Source organism: Vitis riparia, chromosome 5, assembly GCF_004353265.1.
Source record: "Vitis riparia cultivar Riparia Gloire de Montpellier isolate 1030 chromosome 5, EGFV_Vit.rip_1.0, whole genome shotgun sequence".
NCBI lineage: Eukaryota > Viridiplantae > Streptophyta > Magnoliopsida > Vitales > Vitaceae > Vitis > Vitis riparia.
The window spans coordinates 1014499-1041795 of record NC_048435.1 but is presented as its reverse complement, the minus strand read 5'-3'; the positions used below and the strand labels follow the sequence as shown (position 1 = coordinate 1041795).

Genomic DNA, 27297 nt, shown 5'->3' with positions numbered 1-27297 from the left:
CACGTTTGGCACCATGGCCGCCGCCACGCGACAGGGACGCGCGTCGTGTGACACTCCCAAAATATGTATCTTTTAGTTTTCCATATATTATACATATACATGTTTTTTAATTTTAATTTTTTTTATTTTTCAAGGCATCTCTAAGAGGAGTGGGCGTAAAGATTTAAAACGCTTCCGTCGACCATTCTCTCTCTTCTTCGCCTTTCTCTCTTTTCTCCCACCGCTCTATCTCTCTCTATAGAAAAACTAAGTAGAAAGCTCTAACAATATTCGCAGAGCTCCCTCCAAACAATCCCAATTCCCTCTCGCACGTGCTCCTCACTCGCTCCGTGTTTTTTTTTTTTGGTTTTTATTTCTCTTTCGAATCCTTGGACTCTCTCGATCCCCATTCGCTGTTATCGCACAATCGACGGAGCCCAAGGCTCACTCCCGTCCACGAAGCGGCGTCGTTTCGCGCCCCAACGGAACTCCATTGAAGGTAGGGTCATTGGCGTTTGGATTTGGGAAGAAAACGTAGTTTAGGGAATTGCGTAGGGCTTGTGCATGTATTCAATTGGATCTTGAATTGGATTTTTTTTTGTGGTTTTTTTAATCCTGAATTTTTGTTCAGTTTAGTATTGAGTGAGAATGACTTGAATTTGGGGTTTCAGAGGAATGCATTATGGATTATGGCAAGCAAGGGTTTTGCAAGAACAGAGGGCGAGTTTCGGGCTTGTAGCGATTCCTCTTCTGGTTAGCTTATCTCCAGCATTGCAAAGGTTTATTTTTATTTTTATTTTGTTATATTTTAAATTTTTTCTCGGTTGAGTATAGTGAATTTTATATTTTGCACTTTAATGTGTTGCATTGCCTTTTCTTTTATTACTTTATTTGTTTCTGATTCATGATTTAGATAGGGATTTCAATCACGTGGCAGTGAATTGTTTTACTGTTTGATGCGTTCCACTATCTAGTTGACAATATAGGACTACATTTTTGACAGTCATCTTGCAATCAGAACAGTTTTTTTTTTTTTTTTTTTTTTTTGTGGATTTATCAGATCTTGTATTAGGTTTTGAAACTTATTTGCGTAGGAGGAGTTTTTGTTTGGATGTGATACCTGAATAGGTTGAATATTGTAGGTTATGTCTAATTGATACATTGAATATCTAAATATAGGAGGGAGCAAGCAGAGGCTTTTCATTGATTACTATGATGGAAGAGCGAATTGGACAGATACAATTGGGGTTTCTTTAGTTTAGTAAGTTTTTCTTAAGGTTTCCTATTTTTTATTTTTTGGTTTTCAAAAGTAATGAACTTACAGTCAGGAAAATAACAATGTAATGGGGACAACAACTATAACACAGGGATAATGCAAAAAAGGGAAAAATAGAGAAAAAAAAGGTGTCCCAGTGAGAAACTAATCAATCAAGTTCCTTGTTGACCATTCACTTTGCTGAATAAATCCAGTTCCCTGTTGGCCATTCTATCAACCCCATGAGGGGCTACATCTACTCCCAGTTAGTTTCAGCTATGTTGATGGCAATTTACAATTTAAACTATAGAAATTCTTAACTCTATTATGCAATATCTCTTCAAAAGGGCCATGATCCCTAACATGATATACAATTGGGGTTTCTTTAGTTTAGTAAGTTTTTATCGAGGCTTCCTATTTTGTATTTTTTGTTTTCAAAAGTAATGAACTTACAGTCAGGAAAATAACCATGTAAGATGGGGACAACAACTATAACACAGGGATAATGCAAAAAAGGGAAAAAAAAGAAAGAAAAGAGTATCGCTGTGAGAAACTAATCAAACAGGTTCCTTGTTGACCATTCACCTTGCCGAATAAATCCAGTTCACTGTTGGCCATTCTATCAACCCCATGAGGGGCTAAGCATCTACTCCCTCTTGGTTGTCCAAAATGTCATGCAATAATTTTGAGGGTCTCCATGGAGCTTAAGGGTTAGCTTTCAGCTAAGTTGATGACAATTTACAATTTAAATGCAATATCTCACTATATCTCACCAAAAGGGCCATAATCTCCAACATGATATACAATTGGGGTTTCTTTAGTTTAGTAAGTTTTTATTGAGGTTCCCTATTTTATATATTTTGTTTTCAAAAGTAACGAACTTACATTCAGGAAAATACCCATGTAAGACGGGGACAAAAACTGTAACACAGGGACAATGCCAGAAAGGGAAAAAATGGGGAGAAAAAGAGTATCTGAGTGAGAAACTAATCAATCAGGTTCCTTGTTGACCATTCACCTTGCTGAATAAATCTGGTTCCCTGTTGGCCATTCTATGAACCCCATGAGGGGCTAAGTATCCACCCCCACTTAGTTGTCCAAAATGGCATGCAATAATTTTGATGGTCTCCATGGACCTTAAGGGTTAGTTTTCGGCTAAGTTGATGACAATTTACAATTTAAACAATAGAAGTTCTAAACCCTATTATGCAATATCCCTATTATGCAATATCTCATTATATCTCACCAAGAGGGCCATAATCTCCAACATGATATACAATTGGGTTTTCTTTAGTTAGTAAGTTTTTATTGAGGTTTCCAATTTTATATATTTTGTTTTCAAAAGTAATGAACTTACAATCATGAACATACCCATGTAAGCTGGGGACAACAACTATAACACAGGGATAATGCAAAAAAGGGAAAAAATAGGAAAAAAGAAATGAGGATCCAAGTGAGAAACTAATTAATCAGGTTCCTTGTTGACCTTTCACCTTGCTGAATAAATCTTGTCCCTGTTATCCATTCTATGAAACCCATGAGGGGCAAGTATCTACCCATTGTTCAAAGTCATGGTATCAGTCGCTTGCTCGGCAAGTCCCAAGGTGCATTGGTCTTGATATCTAAGATCAATATCATGTGATACACATAACATGCTAGTTAAAAAATTCAAAAAACTCTAAAAGACTAATACAAATTTTAGAAAAATAATTATAATTAGACAAACTCAATAAATTAATAACTTAACATCTATCACATCTAACTTTATCTAAATAATTATAAATACATGCATCACAATTAGTTTATAAGAATTTAAAATTTTTGGAACACTACCATATTCATTTTTACACCAAGTACCAATTTTTAATAGTGGTATATCTAGAAAATAAAAAATAAAAATGATAAAAGGTGATTGGTAAGAATAATTATTTTGAAGATGAATCAATTTGAAATTTGTGTTGTAACTTTGAGTTGTACCATGAGTTGGTCAAGTGATTCATATTTGAGTCGAAACTGAGTTATTGTTGGACCAATCAACTCGGATATTGGACTCATTGCAGCCATGGTCGAGATGGATATGACTCAGTTGATACATACCAGTATCAGCTGATACTTTGAACCATGTATCTAACCCCACTTAGTTGTCAAAAATGTCATGCAATAATTTTGAGGGTCTCCATGGACCTTAAGGGTTAGCTTTCAGCTTAAGTCGATGACAATTTAAAATTTAAACAATTGAATTTCTTAACCCTATTTTGCGATATCTCATTATATCTCACCAAAAGGGCCATAATCCCCAATGTGATTTTTTTTTTTGGTGAATTATAAATTTATAATAAAAGAAGAGAAAAATGATTCTTGCATCTCTTCTGCATTCCATTGAATCGAAATGATGTGTTTGGCTTGTATTACTTGTGAAATTCTGTTGGATATATTGTGTTTCAAAATGATAGTTTTAACATGAATGCTTGGTTTATCATGTCTAGGTTTTACGAGAAGTATGGCTCTTCAGAAATACATTCCTTCTGGTGATGCACCTTCTGTTAGTATGAAACCTTTGAGTTTTTCCAGTAAGGTTCAGGAGAAAGCTCAACTTGCTGATCCGGAGGGAAGTCCTACCATGGATGCTGATGTGGATATTGACCTTAGAGAAGTTTATTTTTTAATTATGCATTTTCTATCAGCTGGACCATGTCATAGAACCTATGGGCAGTTCTGGAATGAACTTCTTGAACATCAACTTTTACCTAGAAGATACCATGCTTGGTATTCAAGGAGTGGCTTGCGCAGTGGGGATGAAAATGATGACGGATCATCTTTTCCATTAAGTTATAATAAGTTGGTGGAGAGGTATATAATATGCTTCTTGTCTTGCTCTAGTATATCCTTTTTGGTTTTCTAAGTCTGATCTTGGATAACTTATGCGGTAAATGGTTTATGCTTTTCCCTTTCATATTTATCTGTGTGTCGTGTGTGTGTGTGTACTATGCTACGTCAACTATTCACAGAGTAAATCCTGTTCCATTATCCATGGCATTATTTATGATATTAATTAAGAAGCAAGCAATGGCTCGAATCCATTTCGATTGACTATCACCATTTATGTTATACAGGTACCCTCATATTGGGAAGGATCATTTGGTAAAGCTCTTGAAGCAACTGATACTGAGAACTACCCATCCATCACAAGGCATGATTCGTGGAAATGCGCCAAATGCAGCTGATGTTCCTACCCTTCTAGGAACGGGCTCCTTTTCACTTTTGGGCAGTAAGTGACATTTATTTTAGTCTTTGAGCACCACATATATTGGCATGTAATACCTTTTGGTGCCTGAAATTAAATTTGGCAACCCATGGACAAATGAAAAACTTGTTTGTCCTCTGATTAAAAAAGGAGGAAAACCTCTCATCTGTCATCTCTTTTCTCTGTTTCTTTGGCAATTCCTTTTTCCATCTATCACATTTTCACTTTCATTTGTTTGTGAATGGAATCCTTCCACTTATTTCTTGTATGGACCTTTTCTCTTTTTCCTTTTATTTTCTTTGGCAGATGATACGGACAAAGGACACAACGAGGTGAATCCTCCTCCTATTCACATGCGTTGGCCTCATATGCAAGCTGATCAGGTCCGGGGGCTAAGTTTGAGGGAAATTGGAGGTGGTTTTACAAGGCATAATCGAGCACCATCTATTCGTGCGGCATGTTATGCTGTTGCAAAGCCATCAACTATGGTACAAAAGATGCAAAATATTAAGAAGCTAAGGGGACACAGGAATGCTGTTTATTGTGGTAAGCTTCTTATTCATGTTAGTCATAGTTAGCATTTGGATATATTTGCAATATGATACTTATAGTCATCCTATTATCAGCTAGGACCATACTGTTTGATCTAACTTGTCATTGAGTCGCATCTGTTGAAAGAATATTGATGGTACTTTTGGAGGTAGTCATAAGCATTGTACAAAGCACATATAGATTTTGTAATCATGTTGTGTTTAGTAATTTATCTTATGCAGCACTTAATGCATTTGCCATGTTTGTCTTATATCAAACTGAGAGGCATATTTGTCTTGAAAATAACCGAAAACTATTTTTAAGGACTGTTCTCAAAAACTCCTTTTTGAGAAATGTTTTTGAAAACATTGCAAACAGACCCTTAGATTGCCACAGTGTTCATCTCACAGTTCAATGGCTTCAACCTTACTAGAAAATGGACCATCTGTTTAAGCTTTCTGTGAAACATGTTGATTCTAACTTCTGTTTATGGGTTGTCCCCCTGACAAAGTGTGCTAGCTTTAGGACCCGACTGTTTTCTAGTGCCAGGCTAATGTATTCTGATTGAACTTCTATTTCTATCTTAGCTGCAAAATATTTGTTGGACAGGAACACCCCAATGGAATAATGAAATACAAAAGTTCTAATGAGCAGGGCCTGCCAATAATAATAATAAAAAAATCCTCTTCTGTCCACAGTAAAATGATAGAAAATTTTAATTTTATCACCTTCCAACATTATCATTTATAAGATTAGTTGTGTAGGGTTTACATGTGTTGTCCAGTTATTCTCTCTTCCCTTGCTTACACAATCAATCAAAAGTCACTATTCAACCATTGCCAGTGTAATCAATTTACTTTCCAACAAGTGACTTTTCCACAAATAATTTGTGTTTGATTCATGAATGAGTTGGGATTTTGGTACTGTTTCAAAATAGAAACTATGCTATATTTTATTGGTTCACCTCGTAGACATGTGCCTGCGTGTGTCTCTTTGGTCCATTTGCAAGACATGCGACTGACAACTAGTTATCCCCAAATTCCAATTAAAAGAAGGAAAAAAAAAAGAAGAGACTAGTTATCCCTAAAATTCCCAGAGAAATGGAAATTCCATATTTTGTTTGGTAAACTGGTTTATGATCCTGAGTTAAATCATCTATCAGTTCTTGGTAAGCACTTGTTTGGCAGGTTTTGTTGAGTTGAGTTGATTCTTTGGTAGAACTTTAAGAATTGATCTCATCTTCTCTATTCTCCATTATGTCCCCAATGCATAAATCCCATTTCACTTGCACTTTTCAGATAATCCTGAAGTTGTAATGTCAAAATCAGAATAACAAAGCATGGTTACTTCCTTCCTTTTTTCTTTCTTTCTTTCTTTCTTTTTTTTGTTTAATCAGTAAATGAAGAATCTATTGAAATAGTGCCAATGAAAGGGGGTGCACCCTAAGTATACATGAATGCTTCCTTTCTTATTTTGGTGGACCGATATAAAATCCATCACTCATATTTGAAGATTTTATGGTTACCTACGAAAAAAAAAATATATTTGAAGATTTTATGGTCATGGCAGAGCATGTGCCCCTGTTCTCTTGCCTTCAAGAGAGAGTGTAAAGTAACAGTCGCAGTATTGCATTTGATGCATTTCTATCTGGTGCTTGTTTACACTAGGCATCCACTTTTGTTCACCTAATGATTTTCTCCCTTTGTGCTTTAACTATTGCTGTTACTATTTGGTCCTTTATTTCTCCATCTCAGGGCATGTTAACATGGCACATTTTAATTTTGAATCCAGGTTTTAAATTAGTATTTAGAAGATGATGATCACAGATAAATACCTAACAATTTTGCCTTGACGATACTGCAGCCATTTTTGATCGGACAGGCAGATATGTTATTACAGGTTCAGATGACCGCCTTGTGAAGATCTGGTCAATGGAAACGGCATATTGCTTGGCCAGCTGCCGTGGACATGAAGTGAGTTTTGATTGTCTATTGACATTCATGCATTATTTGTTTCTTTGTTGCTTTAATTATTTCAAATGTCTCATTCTTGCTTGAAAGGGTGATATTACTGACTTGGCTGTGAGTTCTAACAATGCTTTGGTGGCATCCTCTTCAAATGACTGCATCATTCGAGTTGTAAGCTTCCTTTCCTTTCAAGCAATCAAGTGTTTCTTGTTTGATAATCATTGATTGTCTAATTCCTTCTGGTTTATTTCAGTGGCGTTTGCCAGATGGACTGCCAATTTCAGTTTTACGTGGACATACTGGAGCTGTTACAGCTATTGCTTTTAGTCCTAGACCAAGCTCTGTATACCAACTGTTATCGTAAGGCTGATTCTTTTGGTTTTTGTTCCATGTAGTTTCCATTTTTCTGGGCCTGTGAAATTTTGGTCTTGTGCTTAGCTTCATTATTACATATTTTTTGCTTTAATCTGTGCTTATTAGTTTGCATTCTTTAATAGATTTGCTCAGTTTTTAAGGAAAATCAAATTAGAAATTTTTTTTCCTTAAAAATTCATTAGATTAATTGTTTAAAGTGTATTTAAGGTTAGAAATCGATGATAAAATGGAATTATAGAAGAGGAGGGAAAAAATTATTATATTAATTGTTTAGAGTGTATCAATTGTTGTCAAAAGCATGCATGAAACATCGGTACTTAAATAAAATTTAGAATTGCAATAAATATTGGGCATTGTTATTTGAGTTATTTGAATGTTTTTTTTTTATAAGTGAAAAGGAAGTATATTAATAAAAAATAGGAAACACCAAAAATTAGTGCCCTCAAAGTACATAGGGAGTATACTCACCGCCTTCTCTTACTAAGAGCCTATCTAGTCTAAAAAACTTACAAGAGAAGAAGAGCTCAAAACTAAAGAAACCCTGACCCAAGACCAAAGATTATATACAAAAGAATATTTCAATCTTTGAAGCAAAAACTCCTCATTCCCGAAAGCTAATCTATTCCTCTCCTTCCAGATTGACCATAATAAACATAAAGGAGCCATTTGCCAAGCCCTCTTGCGCATTTTCCCCACAAACACTCCATTCCATCTAAGAAGAGTTTCATTCACTGTACACGAAAGAGTATAAGACACACCAAAAAGGGAGAAGAAAAAGTTCCACAAGACCTGCATCTTAACACAATGAAGTAAGAGGTGATCCACCGTTTCTGCTTCAAATAGACAAAGAAAGCACCTATTTGCCAAAGAGAACCCCCTCCTTTGAAGTTGCTCCAAAGTTAAGACTTTACCCCAGGATGCCTCCCAAGTAAAGAAAGCTACCTTTGGAGGCACTCTTACCCTCCAAATACTTTCGCTAGGGAACATAGAAGAACCCCCACGCTCCAAAATAGAATAAAGAGACTTAACTGAGAAAGCGCCACCATTTGAAGCTGTCTAGATCACTCTATCTTCCTCCTCCCTTTGTACCTGAAAGGTTTGGATCTTATGCAACAAAAGTTCCACCATCTCGATCTCCCAATCATTAAACGCCCTTGCAAAGAGAGAAGTTCAGCCATCCCCATCTCCAGCGGGGTACCAAACCTCCGAAACCCAAGCATTCTTAGACAATGAGATGGAGAAAAGAGAGGAGAAGGACTCACAAAGTGGCTCATTTCCACACCACTTGTCCGTCCAGAATCTCACTCTCTGCCCACTACCCACATGGTAGGCTAACCTACTATCTAAAAGCGACCACTTCTTCTTAATTGCTTTCCACAGCCCAACACCGTTTCTCCCTTTTACTTCCCGAGTGCGTCATCCCCCCTCCTCTTCGCCATACTTGTGACTTATGACACACCTCTAAAACGCCTCTCTTTCATATGCATACCGCCAATTCCACTTACACAAGAGAGCACTATTCATCAGAGCTAAATTTCTCACACCTAACCCATCTTTCTTTTTATCCAAGCAAACCAAGTTCCACCTGACAAGGTGTGGCTTTTGGACGAGAGCTCCCCCACCCCACAGAAAATCCCTCTAAATCTTCTCCAATCTCAACCTCACTTTTCTTGGCAAATAGAATAGAGACATAAAGTATATAGGCATGCTAGAAAGAGTGCTTCGGATTAGGGTGAGTCTCCCTCCTTTAGATATATACTGCCTCTTCCACATAGTAAGCCTTCTATGAAAATGCTCTTCAATCCCATCTTACATAGCCATTGAATTGAAAGGTGCCCTAAAGGTAAACCCAGATAACAGGAAGGGAGCCTACCCACTTTACAACCCATCTCCAAGGCCAAACCCTCTATATCATTCACCCTACCCACCGAGATCAACTCACTCTTCTCTAAGTTGATCTTCAACCCTAAACACGCCTCAAACCACATGAGAAGCCAACTTGGATAAGTCATCTGATCTAAAGACTTTTCACAAAAAACCAGCGTGTCATCCGCGAATAACAAATGCGAGATTTGAACCCCCTCACCACTCCTACCTCTCACCCTCCGCCCAGATAAGAAGCCCCCACTAATAACCCTTCTCAACATACAACTAAAAACCTCCATGGCTATCACAAACAAATAAGGGGAGAGAGGATCTCCTTGTCTCAACCCCCTCGAGCTTTGGAAAAAACCGGAAGGAGAACCATTAATTAAAAATAGAAAATTTCACAGTAGAGATGCACCAATCTATCCACTTTATCTATCTTTCCCCAAAACCCATCTTCTTAAGAAATGCCTACAGAAAGCTCTAACTAACATGATCATAAGTCTTCTCTACATCCAGTTTACATAACACACCTCCAACATTGTCTTTCAGCCTTGAGTCCACAACCTCGTTTGCAATCAAAGTTGCATCCAAAATCTGTTTATCCTCAACAAAAGCATTTTGGGACTCCGAGATCACTTTCCCCATCACCTTTTTAATTCTATTAGCCAACACCTTGGCCAACAACTTGTAGAGGCTGCCTACAAGGCTAATTGGTCTGAAGTCTTTCGGATCTTCTGCACCTCCCTTCTTTAGAACTAAAACCAGGAAAGTTGCATTTAGAGATTTAACAAATCTGCCCCTCTCATGGAATTCTCTAAAAAAACCCATGATCTCAATCTTCACTACGTCCCAACAAAATAGCCAAAAAGTCATGGTAAAGCCATCCGGACCGGGAGCCTTGTCCTTGCCTAGATCTGAAAGTGTTGAAAACACCTCTCCTTCCGAAAAAGGAATCTCCAGCCCCTCAGCCTCATTGCTAGCTAACCTCATGAAAGACAACCCCTCAACACAAGGACGCCACCCTCCTTCTTCAGAATACAACTTTTGAAACGTCCTCACCACCCTATTCTTTAAATCATTCTCCTCCGTATGCCAACAACCAATTTCTTCTGCCGTGGACATTCGCCATCCTGTGAAAGAATTTGGTGTTATTGTCCCCCTCCTTCAACCATAGTTCCCTAGACTTTTGTCTCCTAGAAATTTCTTCCCTCAACACCCAAGTCTTATAAGACTCCTTAGCCTCATTCCTTGCTTCACAATCTTCCAGACTCAGAGTTGAATGTTTCTCCAATTCATCCCAGTACTCCACCTGTCTGAGAGCTTCACTCTTTTTAGTGTCAATTAAACCAAAAACTTCTTTATTCCAATTCTTTAAAATATCTTTTAAGGCTCTCAGTTTTGCATCCAAAACAAAGTTGAAAGACCCAATATAAGATAAACTCCCCCACCACTTCTTCATCTGATCCTTGAACCCCCTTTTCTCTAGCTACATGTTCTCAAATCTGAACGGTGAAGGACCTCTCTTCAAACCTCCACCTTCTAGGAGGATGGGAAAGTGATCAGAGACTGGTCTAGGAAAGATCCTTTCACGGCCCCATTGAACATACTGTCCCAATTATCTGTCGCTAAAAACCTGTCAATCCTAGACTGGGACTGATTATTTAACCCGCCTTGCCATATAAAAGGACCCCCTTGTAAAGGAAAGTCCCTTAGCTCCAAATCCTCCACCACTTTTGAAAATCTCCTCATTGAAGCAGAAAACCCACCTTCCCTACTACGCTCCTCTAGATATCTGACCATATCGAAATCCTCCCCCCACACACCAGGGGTCTCTCCATAACCTTTTATTGACCCAAGCTCCTCTCAGAAATCCTCTCTATCCCTACTGCACATCGGCCCATACATTCCAGTGAACACCCACATCAGCCCATTCACACAATTCTTAAACCGACATGATACTGAAAACATCCATTCTTCCACCTCCAACAATTCAACCAATCTGTTGTCCCAGAACACCAGAACACCTCCAGTTGCCCCCCTAGAATTGATTGCTCTCTAGTCTAGATGCCTTCCCACCCCCAGACTACGGACAAGCCTCGTTCTCATTTCCTTGATTTTAGTTTCCTACAGGCAAACCACATCCACTTTATTGGATTTTATGACTGACTTAAGGACTTTTCTCTTATCACTGTCGTTTGCCTCTTTGACATTCCATGATAAAATCCTTATCTTCATTTACACCCCGATCCAGAAGACTCTCCAGACATGCCTGTAGCCACCCTAGCTCTTTTATAGCTTACTTTCCACTCCAACTTCTTTAATTCCCTACTGGATTTTGAAGCCGCAAACTTCGTCTTTCTATGCGCCCCGTCCTGGCTCTTTTGTTCAATTCTCCCCTTCATTTTCCTCAAAAGGTACAAAATTTCCTCCTCAAACCCTTCTATCGGCATACCTAGACAACGATTGAACTTCGCAAGGCAGCTGGAACTCCATCCTTCATCTCTCTCCACCTCTTTCATCTGAAGGGCCATTCTTTCCGCTAATGGACTCTCAAAACCCGATCCAAATGGGATAATAGCTAGTTCAGACACACTTGCACCGCCAAGCGCAGCCCACGGAGACTTGTTTCGCCCTTCACGGGCTGAAAAATATTCCATCAACTCATTACGCAACGGAACCCTACTCCTCGCCCCTTCCGTTGACCCAAATAACCCACTGGAAGCCCCCTCCGTCCCCATCTCAACAACATCGGGCCCCAAGAAAGGAGTAGAAGAAGAAGAAACCTCAGGCCCCATAGAGAGAAGAGAGAGTTTGTGGCTAAGGGGATACCTGAATGCTTCATCCAATAGCGCCTCGTTAGTGAGCTTCAGACGGCCAAGAGACAAACCCCCAACGTCGGCACCTTCCACAGCTAGGAGCTCCTGCTCCAGCCCCGCAGAGTCCTCGACGAGGTCAGCGGGAGCCCTAGATGGGAAGGGCTCCCCAAAAAGACTCGGTTGGGCCTCAGGGATCAAAGGCCCAAGAGGCCTCTTTGAAACCTTTCCCCAGCCCGAAACCACAGGACTTAAGGAAAAAAGGCCCTCGGCCCAGCTCGTTGCACCTTTTAAATCCGTTTCATTTGCCCTTTTTAAAGACTCCCAGCAAACAGACTTAGGCCCAGGCCCACTCGCTGAAGAGCCCGCTGCAGGAGCTAGAGTTGACCTACCCCCTATACATTGTTTGCATTCCTTTGTCTTCTACCACACTCCACCTGCACATCTGACCCCCTGTTTTGAATTTCAAAATGAAGCTCCCGTACACTAACTCCAGAGCATGTATTGCCCCCACCTTCATCCCTAACCTCACACCCTTTTCTCTTCTGCAGCCAGGAACTTGACTCTACCTGAGACACCCACGGGGAAGCTTCCCACCACAGGCTAAGCTCCCAACTAGTATTTCCAGCCACCACCTGCAGAGACCTTGGCCATTTCTTCCCCGAAGCTTTAACCAAAATCTGAGCCCACTGTAATTGGTAAAAGAAAGCAGTTTCCTCATCCACAACCACAAACCCCCCACAACACTCTCCAATTCTCTTAAAAACTTCTCTACTCCAAAGATGAAGAGGAAGTCCTACAATCCTCACCCAAACTTCCTTAGCATGACTATCTTTCCAAGTACACCCCACTTCCAGTCCCCACCTTTGCAAGATAAACTCTTTATTCTTGAATCGTCTGCTCCCTCTTAAAAGCACCATATCAACTTCCCATTTATTTTCAAACTCAAATAACACAAGGGCCCCACCCAGCTTGGAAATTCTTAAATCCCCCTTAAGCAATCAACTTTCAACTGCTCACCTCTTCAAGGAAGGCAAAGGAGGAATGGACTCAAGACTACCACCAAAACAGCCAACCAGACAACGCCCTAGCTGCTCCTCCCTACAAAGCAGTTCCCGGTCCCCTAGGTGCACCCTTAAGGAATCCCCTAACTCTCCTGTCTTTCTTTTCACTATTTCTGCAAACGAACCCGACTCTTTCTCTAAACCTTTGACACTACTCTCCACCTTATCAGAGGTTGGAACAGCCGGGAAGTTATTCCTCACAGCTGGAGTGGAGACCCCAAGAGCCCTTAACTTCTTAGCCAACAGTAACCAACCCCCTACCAAACCTTTTCCTTCTAGAAATACAAGACAGAACTTCTTAGCTTCCACATCTCTGACCGAGTAGAGTAAAAACCTACCAGCCTCATTAGAACAACAATCCAACCTAAACTTTCTTCCTCCTTCTTCCCAAACTTTTAAACGCCTCGAACTTGACTCGTCTCTACACCAAGCTTCCACACCTTCCAGCAGTAGACTTAAGCTCTTTTCACCAAATCTTATCCAAGAGGAAAAGTCTTTGCTCCTTTCCAAAATAGTTTCTCTCAGTTTACCTCGGACCACTTCAATGGAGATTTTGAATGTCTTGGATTCTACTGCAAGCCAACACTTTCCACCTTTCGAAACTCCTTTTGACTCCTCCATCCCACTTTGGATGTTTGTATGTCTGACTCGCCTCTACACCAAGCTTCCATCATCACATAGCTATAAAGTAGTCCAAAACAAAAACACTCATCATGTAGAAAGAAACTTTTTCCAAAACTTTTTTTCCTCTTTGGGTGAGGGATTTGATGAGCTTGTAAAGTTAGAACTCTAAAATTGGCACACAAACACATGCATACCAAATATATATGCTAGTACATGACTGGTTGAACCTTAGAGCTAAAACTTATAGTTAAAAATCTCAGTATATGCAGCCTCATCCTCCTAGACAACAACAGAGGCTCTATTTTGATCTAGGGATGCCTTTGGATAGTACTTTTAGGAAGCTCTGAGATATAAGATTATTGGTAACTATAGTGCTCAAGCCTCTCCTAAGTCCTTTACCCCCCCCACATTTTCGGATAAATGAGTTTTGTGACTTTCACTAGATAAGCAGGTTATGATATTTTTTGTTGCATTGCCTTGCGCAATGCCATACAGGATTTGATAAATAATGGGGTAGTTCGCCTTCCCATATCAAATGTGATCAATAATTCTCTCCCGACACTCTACATATACTATTCCTTCTCCTCTTGGCCTTAATCAGATTGTTGTAGATCTTGGCGATTCTGACATCCATATGACATTTTGAGATCTTTGGTTGTGAGTTAGAAAGTTCATAGATGGGAATTCCATATCTTTGTTAAATATAATTGATTGGTTTTTGTTTTGATTGATTGGTTGGACTTTGGGAGTTCCTCTTAGCAGTTCTTAAGAAAGATAGGTGCGGGTGAATTGTGCCCTTGTTTGGTTTTTTTCATGGTTCAATGCGGGTATAATAAAACAACAAACAATAAATACTAAGAGTCGCTGACTTGATACAAAAATGGTTTATGGAAGGTGCAAAGCCCTACAATTCTCGTATCGCTTTCTTTGTGTCGGTGAATGGTACCCTTGTTTGTTTCTTTTTCATAGTTCCAGGGGATCAAGACAAGTTAATCCTCTTTCTCCCTATTTATTTATTTTGGCAATGGAGGCCCTTAGGGATGGGCAGTGAGGGGGTAGAGGTGACCCACCTTTTGTTTGCAAATGATATCCTCATCTTTTGTGATGCTTCTTAAGAGTAAATGAGGCGTTTTTGTTGGATCCTTATGTGCTTTGAGGCAGTTTCAGGGCTAAAAATTAATTTGACAAAAAGTGAGCTCATTCTAGTAGAGGAGGTTCCTAATGGGAAGGATTTGGCCTTTATTGAGATGCAAAATGAGGAAGCTCCCTACTTCATATTTGGGGCTTCTGCTAGGAGCTTCTTTTAATGCTCAAGCAATTGGGCAGGTTGTGGAAGAAAGATTTATTAGAAGGCTTGCTATGTGGAAGAGATAATATATTTCAAAGGGTGGAAGACTATAATTGATTAAAAGTACTTTGTTTAGTTTGCCAATATATTATATGTCCTTTTGTATCATCCAAAAAAAAAAAAAAAAGTGTGTGAGACTTGAAAAAATTCAGAGAAACTTCCGTTAGGGTGGGGGATCTCAGGAGAAAAAATCTCATTTGGTGAAATAGTCAATTACATGTTGGATAAGAAGAAAGGCAGTTTGGGGGAGAATTTTGTCTCCTATTCAGTTAAAAAGAAGGGGGTGACCCTTGGTGAACAGATGCAAACTTTGTAAAGTAGAGGAGGAATTGGTTGGTCATGTCCTGAAATGGGAATATTATGGCCCCTATTATTCTCATTGTTTAAAGTAGAGTGGATGATGATTTCTACAGTTAGAGACACGTTATCAAGTTGGCATGGGACTTTCAAGGGGAAGAAGCGCATGAAGGTTTGGAGGGTGGCAGCTTTATGCGTACTTTAGACCATCTAGAAGGAAATGAATAGTACAACATTTGTCAATGAAGAACAATCAGTTCAATCTCTCAGAAACCCCTTCCTATGCTCTCTTTGGCTTTGGGCAAGAAAACCTTTAAAGGATACTTGTATGTCTATTCTAAATTTTGTTGATTGGTTGGACTTTTGTTGATGTAACAGGGGTGTCTTTTGTCAATCTCTCCATCTAAAAGCGCCTTTTTGACACCTTTATATACTCCCTGTTTACTTTGGTGATCCCTCTTTTGATTAGGTGCTGTTGCTGTTGCTATTTTTCACCTAAAAAGAAAATTTTGAATTGATTGGTTGGGTTCAAGTTAAAGGGGAGAAGTTTATACTTTGTTTTCCTTTTCTCCTTTTTCTTGGTTGTTTTGGTGCCCTTTGTATATTACCTATGTATTTCAGTTTCTTTTTGTCAGACACTGTTAATAATATTTTTGTTTTCCTATCAAGAAAAAAAAATTCTATGCCAACCTATCCTGAACCCTAGCATGAACTACAATAGATGAAAACAACTCCACCAACTTTTCAGTTTCCATTCGTGCCACCTTCCTCACCTCACACAGTAGCTGGCCCAGCGTTTTGAATGGCAGCAATAACAAACATGTATGGGAATCAATCTTTCAATACAGTCCCTCCTCACTACTCATCAAATTAAAATTCAACTATTACCCACTGATATACTAGATGTCATTTGGAAGACATCACATCTTCTCCCAATAATTTTCTCTAGAACCATCTGATAAGCCTTCCCCCCTTTTCCTTTGAACACCAACTTCCCTCCTTTAACTTACAATAACTTTCCTCTCCCCAAACTATCCTACTCTAGCAATTTCCTAGTGAACCCTTGTTGGGAACAAACTGGGTTTTAACAGAAGCCATCCTTCTACTGCCTTCGTAGGAAGTTACGCTGAATTTTGTTCAGGCTCAGTTGAACTGCCTATAGAATTATGAAATAGGTGATAAACTAGATAAGTAGGGTAGAGGGGGTGCTTTTAATGCTGTGTGTCTCCTCCATGGCTGGCATTTCCTTTTCCAAGATGCAAACCTTGCATTGAGCCACTCCTCTACAGTGCCCCAAACCAAACCTACCCTAAACAAAGCCCCCAATGAAATGCCCCCAAATAGGTAGTCAACAATGTACCAACTTTATGACCTAGCATAATATCAACATATCGACATTCAACGCATTAACAGTGAAGATACAGTACAACTATTTACAATATGTAGAATTAGAATTCTTGCATTTGAGTATTAATAATCTTGTACCTCGTCTGTGTATCGATATGTACAATTTCCAGTGATAGTCTTGAATCTTTCTAAGCTATAGAGCTGAAGGCAAGTATCATTTTTTAAATTGAATCTTTATTTCTATTTTACTTTCTGATTTCCTGCATGCATTTTTTTTTCTTTTTCCTTTTTGTTTTTAAATAATTTTGTAGGGTAGCAGATCAAATTCACTTGTAATGAAATTTGTATTAACAAGCTAATGTTATCTTCTCTATTAACTCAAGTTTTGGCCTTTCAAAAATCAGGTTGCTAATTGTTAAAATGCCAAAACTTGAGGCGTGCAACTTCTGTCTTAGTCCTAAGTGATCTAGCAACTTTGCAGCCATATTCCAAAATTGGGTGGCTCTCATTTTCCAGTTAACATGTTCCAATAGAAAAAAAGGTTTCCTGTAAACATATGGTCCTTGTACTACTTTACATTATTAGAGTTTTGCAATCCTGGTTGATTAGGCATATTCAGGTGCTTTTACATCACTTCTGCTGTTTTGAAGTATTTGGATTTTGGAACTTGAATTCCCTAATAAATCCACCCATTCCATGCTTCTTTGTTCAGTTGAAAGCATGGATTCTGTGGGCAACGATTATGTGTTTTTCTCTGTAACATTTCCTTTTCCTCTGCAGGTCATCTGATGATGGAACATGTAGGATATGGGATGCTAGGTACTCCCAATTCAGTCCGCGAATATACATTCCAAGGCCTCCAGATTCTGTAGCTGGTTGGTTTTTGCATTCATGTTTACTTATGATTAATTGACTGGTTCATGGGTACAAAAAAAAACTTATTTAGGGATTGTGGAACGGTTGCAGGAAAGAACAATGTTCCATCCTCAAGTAATGGTCCCCAAAGCCATCAAATATTTTGTTGCGCATTCAATGCTAATGGAACTGTCTTTGTCACTGGTAGCTCAGACACTCTTGCAAGGGTACATCTGATGATATCTGCTTTGAGTTATACTTTATGTACCATCTTCTGCTTATTATTGCTTGTTTTCTCTTCCACAAATAAATGGACATGTATTCTCTGTAATCATTGGCAATCTTCACTGGATTTATACTGGTTTCCTGAGTGAAGTTTGGCTATTAATTTAAGTTCTCTTGTAATCAATAGCTCATCATTTGCAGGTCTGGAATGCTTGTAAATCCAACCCTGATGAATCTGACCAACCAAATCATGAGATGGATATATTATCTGGACATGAAAATGATGTTAATTATGTGCAATTCAGGTTAGGTCGTCCTGTTCTGTTACCAAATTATCATGAATAAATTTTGTATACTGATATGACGCTGCTTTCCCATACAGTGGTTGTGCTGTATCATCTAGATTTTCCGTGGCTGAATCCTCGAAGGAAGAGAATGTTCCAAAATTCAAAAATTCCTGGTATGTTTGTATTTTTTCTGTTTTGAGTATTATATTATATGGTCTACCTTTTTCTGTTGTTGCTTTTATTTTTATTTTTTAATACCTCTTCAAGTAATGATCTATTATTATATTCTGATAATAAAAAAAAAAATCTATTATTATAGACATATAAATGTTACCTATAATTTTCCAGGTTTACTCATGATAATATAGTCACCTGTTCTCGGGATGGCAGTGCAATTATATGGATTCCAAGATCACGCAGATCACATGTAAATTCTCCTTGCAGATGACTTTAATTTTTACTATATAATTTGTTGTCATTCAAAAAACATCCTTATCATAAGCTTTTCTCATGATGCCATCATTTTTGGATTATTCTAAAACTCTAAGAAAAATAATGTGTTAACTTCTCTTGGTTTAGGGAAAGGTTGGTCGTTGGACACGGGCGTATCATCTCAAAGTTCCACCTCCACCAATGCCTCCTCAACCCCCACGAGGAGGTCCGCGTCAAAGAATTCTTCCAACTCCTCGTGGTGTTAATATGATTGTGTGGAGCCTGGACAATCGCTTTGTCCTTGCTGCTATTATGGGTAAATTTCTTGTTATATGTATACATATATATTATATTATATTTTTCACTCAAAAGTGAAGTTTCTATCAAGATCTCCTGCAAATATGGTTGCTTCCTTTGTTCCTTTTTTGACACTCCAGATTAGAAATGGCTTCTGATCTTGCCTTAGCCAAAATAAATTTTCAAATGATTGAAAGGAGCCAGATTTTTTAAACTTATTAGAGAGAATTTTAGGCTCCTAGCATGCAGTCGTTTTGGCACAAGTTTTGTTGTGTGTTGTTATTATTTTTTAATGGTATACTGTTGTTATTTAATGCAGATTGCAGAATATGCGTCTGGAATGCTGTTGATGGTAGTTTGGTACATTCTTTGACAGGTCATACTGAATCTGTAAGTGGTTTGACCTTCCCGTTTACATGGATGCATTTCTAAATATTCTTTTATAAGAATGTATGTCTAAAATCATCACTATTTTATGCGGCACAAAGGAATAGCTCGACTATCACATTGTGCAGTTCCATCATACAATTTGTAAGACAACTTAATGCATCTAGTACTCATTTTTCTGTTATATTCATAATTTGGATAAGCATGGAATAGGAATTATATGTACTACTAGGTTCGGTTTGGGCTGACATTCATTGGATGGTTCTTTACATCTTATTTTTGCCAGAGTGACGCTTGTTAATATTATAGCAGGCTCATTTCTCCTCTTAGCTTTGCTCTTCATTTTTGTTTTTCTATTCTATTTTAATTTCATTATCTAGATGTTTTTTGTCATCTTCTTTTGTCTATGAATCTATCCCATTTCATTGTCACTACATGTGTTGCTAAATCATTCTATCTTATGTTGTATGCCTGATTCCTTTCTGTTGATTGGAGTTTTTTGATATCTTCATTTTTGGTATAAGAAACCTGTTCATTGTTGTTGTTTGTCAGCACTTTAGTTTGCAACCTGTTATTTCAACTTTATGATATTTCGGTGGCATAACCGTATGTAATAGGACATGGTTTTGAGCATAGTTGTTAACTTGTAAAATGCATCGTGTGTCGTTTTTTTATTTTGCTGTTTGGTATCATATTGTATGTCGTAAGTTCTTCTCTTTAGTGAAAAATAATAGAAAAAATGTGTGTATCTTTGAAAGTATGAAGTATAGCCAATTTTATGAAAGATAATAGGATCTAAAAAGTTAAACTATACCACATTATATGAAAACATTGAATGTAAAAATTTTGACAAGTTCACATTAACAAAATATGACTTTAATATATCGATTCATCACATAATCCACAAAAATATTCTTCCATTTTTAGCTTTGATTTTTAGTTCCAAATTCTAAATATGCATGTGCACTTATTGTGTTATTAATTGATATATATATATACACGCACTAGCGGATTCAAGTGGGGCTTAGAGGGGGCACATGCGACCCTGAAAAATAAAAAATTTACCATGCAAAACTAGGTTTTGATCTCACAACCTCGAGTTTTGAAGAGAAATTATACTACCAATGAGCCAAATCTTACTTTTTACCTTATTTTTGCCCCCCTTGAATCTAATCTCTTTTATTTTGCTCCCTCTGGATCCTATTTCTGGCAGTGCCCCTATATATATATAGTTCCAACTTTTCAGGTTCATCATCATTCCTTTTCCACCAAAAAAGAAATAGAAAAAAACTAATATATTAAATAAAAGTTTCTCATCCACTAATCACCATCATTTTCACTATCAACATTCAAACCGTTCAAATGAAAATTCTCTAATATTCATTGCAAAAATAAACTTACTTGACTTCTAGTATAGCATTTAACAAAAAGATTGTAACTTTGGTTTTAAGTTTCTCTGCATGGATCAACTATTTATTTCTGCCATGTTGATTGATCTATTCAAATGTTGTTTTATTATTGCTCTAAGTTCTGATCCAGTCTTCTTGCTTTCTTATGGACTTTCCTTATGTTGGATCAGCATGTGTCTGTCATATAGCCCTCTAGAAATATGCCTTCACACGAGTCTTCCTTCCCAATCTTCCATTTGAATTAGTAGGATTGTGCAAGCAATGTTACTTCTAAATGATTTGAGAACATTTTTTTTTCGAAGTGTGATCTGGCATCAACAATAATTTTCTTATTTTTCAGCATTGTGTAGTTTTCCTACCAATCTTTTCAAAATAGGACACACAATCCATCTTCCAATTCTTGTCTTCTTTTGAAATAGCAAAAACTTATTTGCATGGTCCAGTTGTATGTTATTAGGACTCAACTAGTTTGTAAATTTTTCTTCGACTATTACTGATTCAGCCTTTGTATGCTTATGTCCTAGAGAAGTTATCTGAGATTTTCTGTTGTTTGGGAAAATTATGTATCAGATAAGGAAATCTTCTTCTTCTGACTGTATTGTTGGCATTCTTGGCAGACATATGTTCTGGATGTTCATCCTTTCAACCCCCGGATTGCCATGAGTGCTGGCTACGATGGGAAAACCATAGTGTGGGATGTAAGTTTTTAGTTTTCAAAGCTCTTTGAAGTTTTTGCTAGCTTTCAATGTTTATTTAATGTAATAATACTTGTCCTTTTAGATATGGGAAGGCACACCTATCCGGATCTATGACACTGCACGTTTCAAGTTGGTTGATGGGAAGTTTTCACCGTAAGTGGATTATAGTAAGGCTAGGATTAGAACTTTATTTGGCACTGATTGTATTGCCACTTCTCTTCAATTTGATTTAACCACTTTCTACATTAAAATTGTAGTTGTGTTTTATTCATTTTTATCATTAATTTTTGGCTCTATAATATTGTGATTATCTGAGTTGTCTTAAATTTACTCTTTCAATGCTTTTGTTTGAGCTAAGATTCGTAGTTTAATTTAGTGTAGTCTCCACCTCTTTGGAAAATGTATGCCTGCTGCCACTTCCAGAATGTACTGCTACTGACTCATAAATTTTCATTCTTTTCTACCCTGGAGATCAATATTCTTTTGAATTTTTTGTTTCAAAGTTAAAGCTTTGGCACTATTTTACAAAGCCTTGCTTTTCTTCTAGCAAGATGCATGCAAAGAAAGGATGCTTTTACAGCATTCAACCCTCAAGGAACAGAGTTTCCTGACAATCTCTGTACTAGCATGCATAAAATAACAATGGTACATTTGCTTGATTTATTAAACTTGCTTCATGTTTTGTGATCCCATTCAAATTTGGAGTTACCTTTTTTCTTTATGCTCAATTTTTTCCATGTTATAATTCAATTCACATGGACTCTCAATTCTATGGTACTTCACTTAATCTATAAATTTGCATCAGAATACCAACAAATATGCCTTTGTCTCGTCTGCAATATATGAATTGTTAATTTTTTTGGTGGTGAATATAGGGATGGAACGTCAATTATACTCTCTGATGATGTTGGTCAACTATATATATTAAGTACGGGTCAAGGCGAGTCCCAAAAGGATGCTATGTATGATCAGGTATTAGAAAACTATAAATAATTAGGTGTAGAATTTGTTAGATTTTTTGTCTTAAGTAGGGTTCTTGTAACTGTTAATGATACTTATTTTTCATGTACTTCAACAGTTCTTCCTCGGGGATTATCGTCCTCTTATACAGGATACATATGGAAATGTCCTTGACCAGGTTAGTTGACCATTTTTATGCTTCTTGTTGGTTAGTCATTCTCTGTGTGTTGTACTTTGTATTACTTAATATTTCTTACAGACATACAAGGTCTGGATGAAATTTGTCTAGGGACTGACTAATTTTTGCAATAGTGTTAAGAGGAAGAGAGGCATTCTGTTTTTGATGGTCAATTTTGTTGATTAGTTTTTTTTGTCTTTAATGGTCTATATTTCCCTTTATGATGAATAAAATGCTTGGTTTTGTAAATTTTTAGTAGACTAATGTGGAGTTGCAGTTTAAAAATTTTAGCATATTACTTTCATGATTGCTTTGTAATTGGAAAGCCTGTGGAACATTTGATTGATGCAGGAAACTCAGCTTGCACCATATCGGAGGAATATGCAAGATCTGCTTTGTGATGCAAGTATGCCTTTACTTCTTCTAGTTCTACACATCGATTTCCTTTGTAACAGTATTATTCATCAATCATTTCATGTCATGAGTGCTGATTATTTATTGTGAAATGTCAGCCATGATCCCATACCCAGAACCCTATCAGAGCATGTATCAGCAGCGGCGATTAGGAGCTCTGGGAATTGAATGGCGTCCTTCCTCACTGAGATTGGCTGTTGGGCCAGATTTCAATCTGGACCAAGATTACCAAATGTTACCCTTGCCTGACTTGGATGTATTGATTGATCCATTACCAGAATTTATAGATGTCATGGATTGGGAACCTGAAAATGAAGTGCAAACTGATGATACTGATTCAGAGTATAATGTTACTGAGGAGTATTCTACTGGAGGGGAACAAGGAAGCTTAAGTTCCAATTCCTCTGGTGATCCAGAGTGCAGTGCAGAAGATAGTGATGTTGAGAACTCTCATAAAGATGGCCTCCGCAGATCAAAAAGGAAAAAGCAGAAGGCAGAAGTAAATTACCTTTTCATATATCTGATTTCAAATTCTTATTTGAACTTGCTTGAATTGAAATTTCCTTTTTTTTTTTTAATTTACTTTTTCAGACTGAGATCATGACTTTTTCTGGGAGGCGAGTTAAAAGGAGAAATTTAGATGAGTTTGATGGTAATTCACTCAGAAGTAACAGGGCTAGAAAATCAAGAAGTGGCCGAAAAGTTTCCCACAAAAATTCTTCTAAATCAAAGTCATTGAGACCTCAGAGAGCTGCTGCTCGCAATGCTCTTACTTTGTTTTCCCGAATGAAAGGAACATCTACAGATGGAGAAGATGAAGATGGCTCTGAAGGTGATTTGTCAGAAAGTGAATCCTCACTGGAAGATTCTAACATTGAGAGTGATGAATCCGATGGTTCTTTGCAAAATGAGCAATGCAAACATTCAAAAGGAAAAGAAGTATCCTTGGATGAGTTTGAAGATATGGATAAACAGCATGAGCATCCTGAATCTTGTATGAATGCGGGAAACAGAAGGAGATTGGTCCTTAAATTCCCAATTCGTGATTCAAATAGACTTTTGTTGGCTCCAGAGAACCAGGCTGATTTAGTGGGGTCATCATCTAAAGCTCCTCAGGAAGCCTCTGAAGCAAATAGGAATCATTTAAGCTCCCAGGATCTGGGATACTCTTCTAGTGATGCAAATTGCAATAGAATCGAAAGAAGAGAGAGGGGGCAACCTGAAAAGATTGAAGATCATTTAGACCTGTTTGAAGGATACAAGGATGGGAAAATTAGATGGGGAGGAGTCAAGGCTCGCACATCCAAACGTCTGAGGGTGGTGGAACCCATGCCTTCAGACACTGACGCTAGATCTAGACAATGCATTGATGGTCATGATGCAACTGAAAACACTGTCAATGGATTCCAAGAACCTGAAAAGAATTATGACAGAATATCCCCTCATTCAGAAATCAAATATCATGTAGAAGAGACAGGCAAAATGGCTCATATGAATGGGCAACATTTTGGGAATGGTGCTGTTGAGGGTCTGGATGCTACATCAAATGGAAAAAAGCACTCTAGCTTCAATGAGTGCATGAATTATGATGAACCACCAAAACAGGTGAACATGGTTGCTGGTGACACAGCTGCATCTTCTGTCCAGCATTCTAATGGGACTGACCACCCTCCTCATTTGAAAGAGAACTCTACATCATCGACAAAGTTAAGGATAAGGTCAAAAAAGATTTTAGAAGATCCTGAAATTCCTTCTGATCCAAAAATTAAATCTTCAGTAGAAGATTGGAGCGATGGTCGATGTGACGCATTATCTGAAAGTCAATTGGAAATTGCAGAAGTGCCTGACTGTGATGATACAGATAGACCCCATTCGGATCATGGAGATTGGAATGGATTGCTTAAGTCTGAGGCTGCAATTGAGCAAAATTCCAGGTCAGTTTTGCAAGACTCACAGGGGCTATATTCACATGTAAACAATAAGATGTACAATGCTGTTTACAGAAGGTCAAGGTCCTACAGGACTAGAACTAATTCAGAAGGTGAGGGTGGTGGCATGGAAGAAAGCACTTCAAATGCGAGCAATCATAATCTTGATTCAGGCATGGATTTCCATGAAGCAACAACTGATGGGGCTCGTAGGACACGGTCCATGGGACTGAAGGCAACTACACGCGACCCAGATGTGACTTGCAGTAATCTCAAGTTGAGGCTAGGCCATGGATCAGAAGATACATTAAAAAGTGTCGATAAGTTTTCTGTGAATAGATCTGATGAACTTCCATGTGAGGAATGGATGTCAAGTTCTAGGATGACAGTTGGGCTGAGATCTGCTAGAAACAGGAGGGCCAGTTATCATGTTCGTGATACAAGTCCAAGTCCAATGGAGAGACGGAAGCCACATCAATCATCAAAAAAGGTGTCTTGGTTGATGTTGTCAATGCATGTGGAACCCCGATATATCCCCCAGCTGGGTGATGAAGTTGTATATCTGAGACAGGTAAATAGGAAGAAACTCAGTGGTTTATTCACCGCTGCTACTCGCATATATTCTTTCTTTTTGGGATTTGGACTTAAAATCCTTTTCATTGATTGACCTCATGGATGCATTTTTTTTTCAGGGCCATCAGGAGTATATAACTTATAGTGGCTCACATGAAGCAGGCCCTTGGACATCAGTCAAGGGAATCATAAGAGCTGTAGAATTTTGTAAAGTTGAAGGCCTTGAATATTCTCCATTTGCAGGTTCTGGTGATAGCTGCTGTAAAATGACACTTCAATTTGTAGATCCTACTTCCCATGTGTTTGGTAAAACATTCAAGTTGACCCTGCCTGAAGTGACCAGCTTCCCAGACTTTCTTGTTGAAAGAACTCGGTATGATGCTGCTATCCAGAGGAATTGGACTTCTAGGGACAAGTGCCGAGTCTGGTGGAAAAACGAGGGTGAGGAAGATGGGAGTTGGTGGGATGGACGGATCTTATCTGTGAAGGCCAGATCTTCTGAATTCCCAGACAGTCCATGGGATAGATATGTTATTCGGTACAGGAGTGAACCAACAGAAACACATCTGCACAGTCCGTGGGAACTTTATGACATTGGTACTCAGTGGGAGCAGCCTCATATTGATGATGAGAGCAGAAACAAACTATTATCTTCACTTGCCAAATTAGAACAGTCGGGAGACAAACCTCAGGTAATCAAAAGCTCAGACATCATTTAATGAAAATAAGCTACTGGTGGATGATGGGTTTTAAATTTGAACAAGCATGCTTACTGATTTTGTGGTGAATGTCTCAGGACTACTATGGGATTCAAAAACTGAAACAAGTCTCACAGAAGTCAAATTTTTTGAACAGGTTCGTGTTTGTTTACATTTGGTCATGCTGTTTTGCATACTACCAACATACATGATCGAGATCAGTGTATTTAAGATTCAATGACGTAGGACCTGTAGATTTGAACATGTGTTGTTTACCATTTGAGTATGATTTTCTCAGATGACTAGTTAGGAAGTTGAAATTGTGCCTGGATTGATTGCAGGTTTCCGGTTCCGCTGTCTCTTGAAGTGATCCAATCAAGGTTAAAGAACCAGTATTACAGAAGTATGGAGGCAGTGAAGCATGATGTCAAGGTCATGCTATCAAATGCTGAAACATACTTTGTAAAAAATGCGGAGCTTTCAATGAAAGTGAGGCGCCTATCAGAGTGGTTTACACGGATGCTTTCATCTATATAAGGCCTCTCAGAGACAATTTTGTAGACAAATCAGCAATTAATGATTTTTTTTCCTTCATTTTTTCTCTCTCTCTTGTAGATATTCTTTCTATTTTATTTATCAAGCTTTTAAGTTGTACCCATTGTTCCAATTTTGGAAATTGGTTAATCTTTTTGGAGATTCCTTTTAGAGCTGAGGATAGATCTTGGGTAAAAAGTAGAAGTAGCTGGGGAAAATTTTCCACCAGAAAATTCATTCATGTATAGACTGACACTTGAATCATCATCATTAATAATGACAATGAAAAGAAGAAAAGTTGATAGTTTAGTTTCTTTTTCCCATTTTTCTCCCTTTTGGCTAGTTCGCCATTTCTCCTGGGATCAAACCATTGTACTGAGATCTTCTTTGTGGTGTTTTTCATTCACTTTCTCTCTAGATTATTCTGTCATTACTTTTATGTACACTAAAGGCATTATATACTATGACTTACACACCGATGATAAGAAGAGGTTAAAATAGAATACGGATCACGTGGCCCTTTTGGCCCTAAAAAAAATACACTGTAAGTCATATTTTTAAATCGCAACCATGAGAGATTCGAAAAAACTCATGAGCCTCCCCTCACACCCTCCTACCCACCCATATGCACCCTGGGAATAGATTTTTTTAAATCCTATTCCACGTCCTCGTCCTGCCAAACAAACACAGTTCACACAGAGAAAGAGTC

At 38.1% G+C, this 27297-nt stretch overlaps 1 protein-coding gene across 4 annotated transcripts; it reads left to right on the top strand.

Moving 5' to 3' along the window:
- Positions 1–194: 194 nt before the first annotated feature.
- LOC117914050 (PH-interacting protein) lies at positions 195–26909 on the top strand. Of its 4 annotated transcripts, XM_034829214.1 has the most exons (26): positions 462–478; positions 651–758; positions 1159–1240; positions 3721–4084; positions 4348–4502; positions 4785–5024; positions 6873–6982; positions 7070–7147; positions 7230–7336; positions 17494–17588; positions 17680–17795; positions 17995–18098; positions 18176–18253; positions 18429–18507; positions 18660–18828; positions 19129–19199; positions 21223–21303; positions 21386–21456; positions 22179–22275; positions 22382–22441; positions 22793–22847; positions 22954–23354; positions 23447–25354; positions 25476–26048; positions 26153–26211; positions 26396–26909. In XM_034829214.1, the coding sequence occupies exons 4-26, from the start codon at positions 3735–3737 to the stop codon at positions 26589–26591; spliced, it is 5253 nt and encodes a 1750-aa protein (XP_034685105.1). In that variant the 5' UTR covers positions 462–478; positions 651–758; positions 1159–1240; positions 3721–3734; the 3' UTR covers positions 26592–26909. The 4 variants fall into 4 exon arrangements, with proteins under 4 accessions (XP_034685103.1, XP_034685105.1, XP_034685104.1 ...); XM_034829212.1 differs by lacking the exon at positions 1159–1240 and having other exon boundaries at positions 195–478; positions 651–732; XM_034829213.1 differs by lacking the exon at positions 1159–1240.
- Positions 26910–27297: the final 388 nt, after the last annotated feature.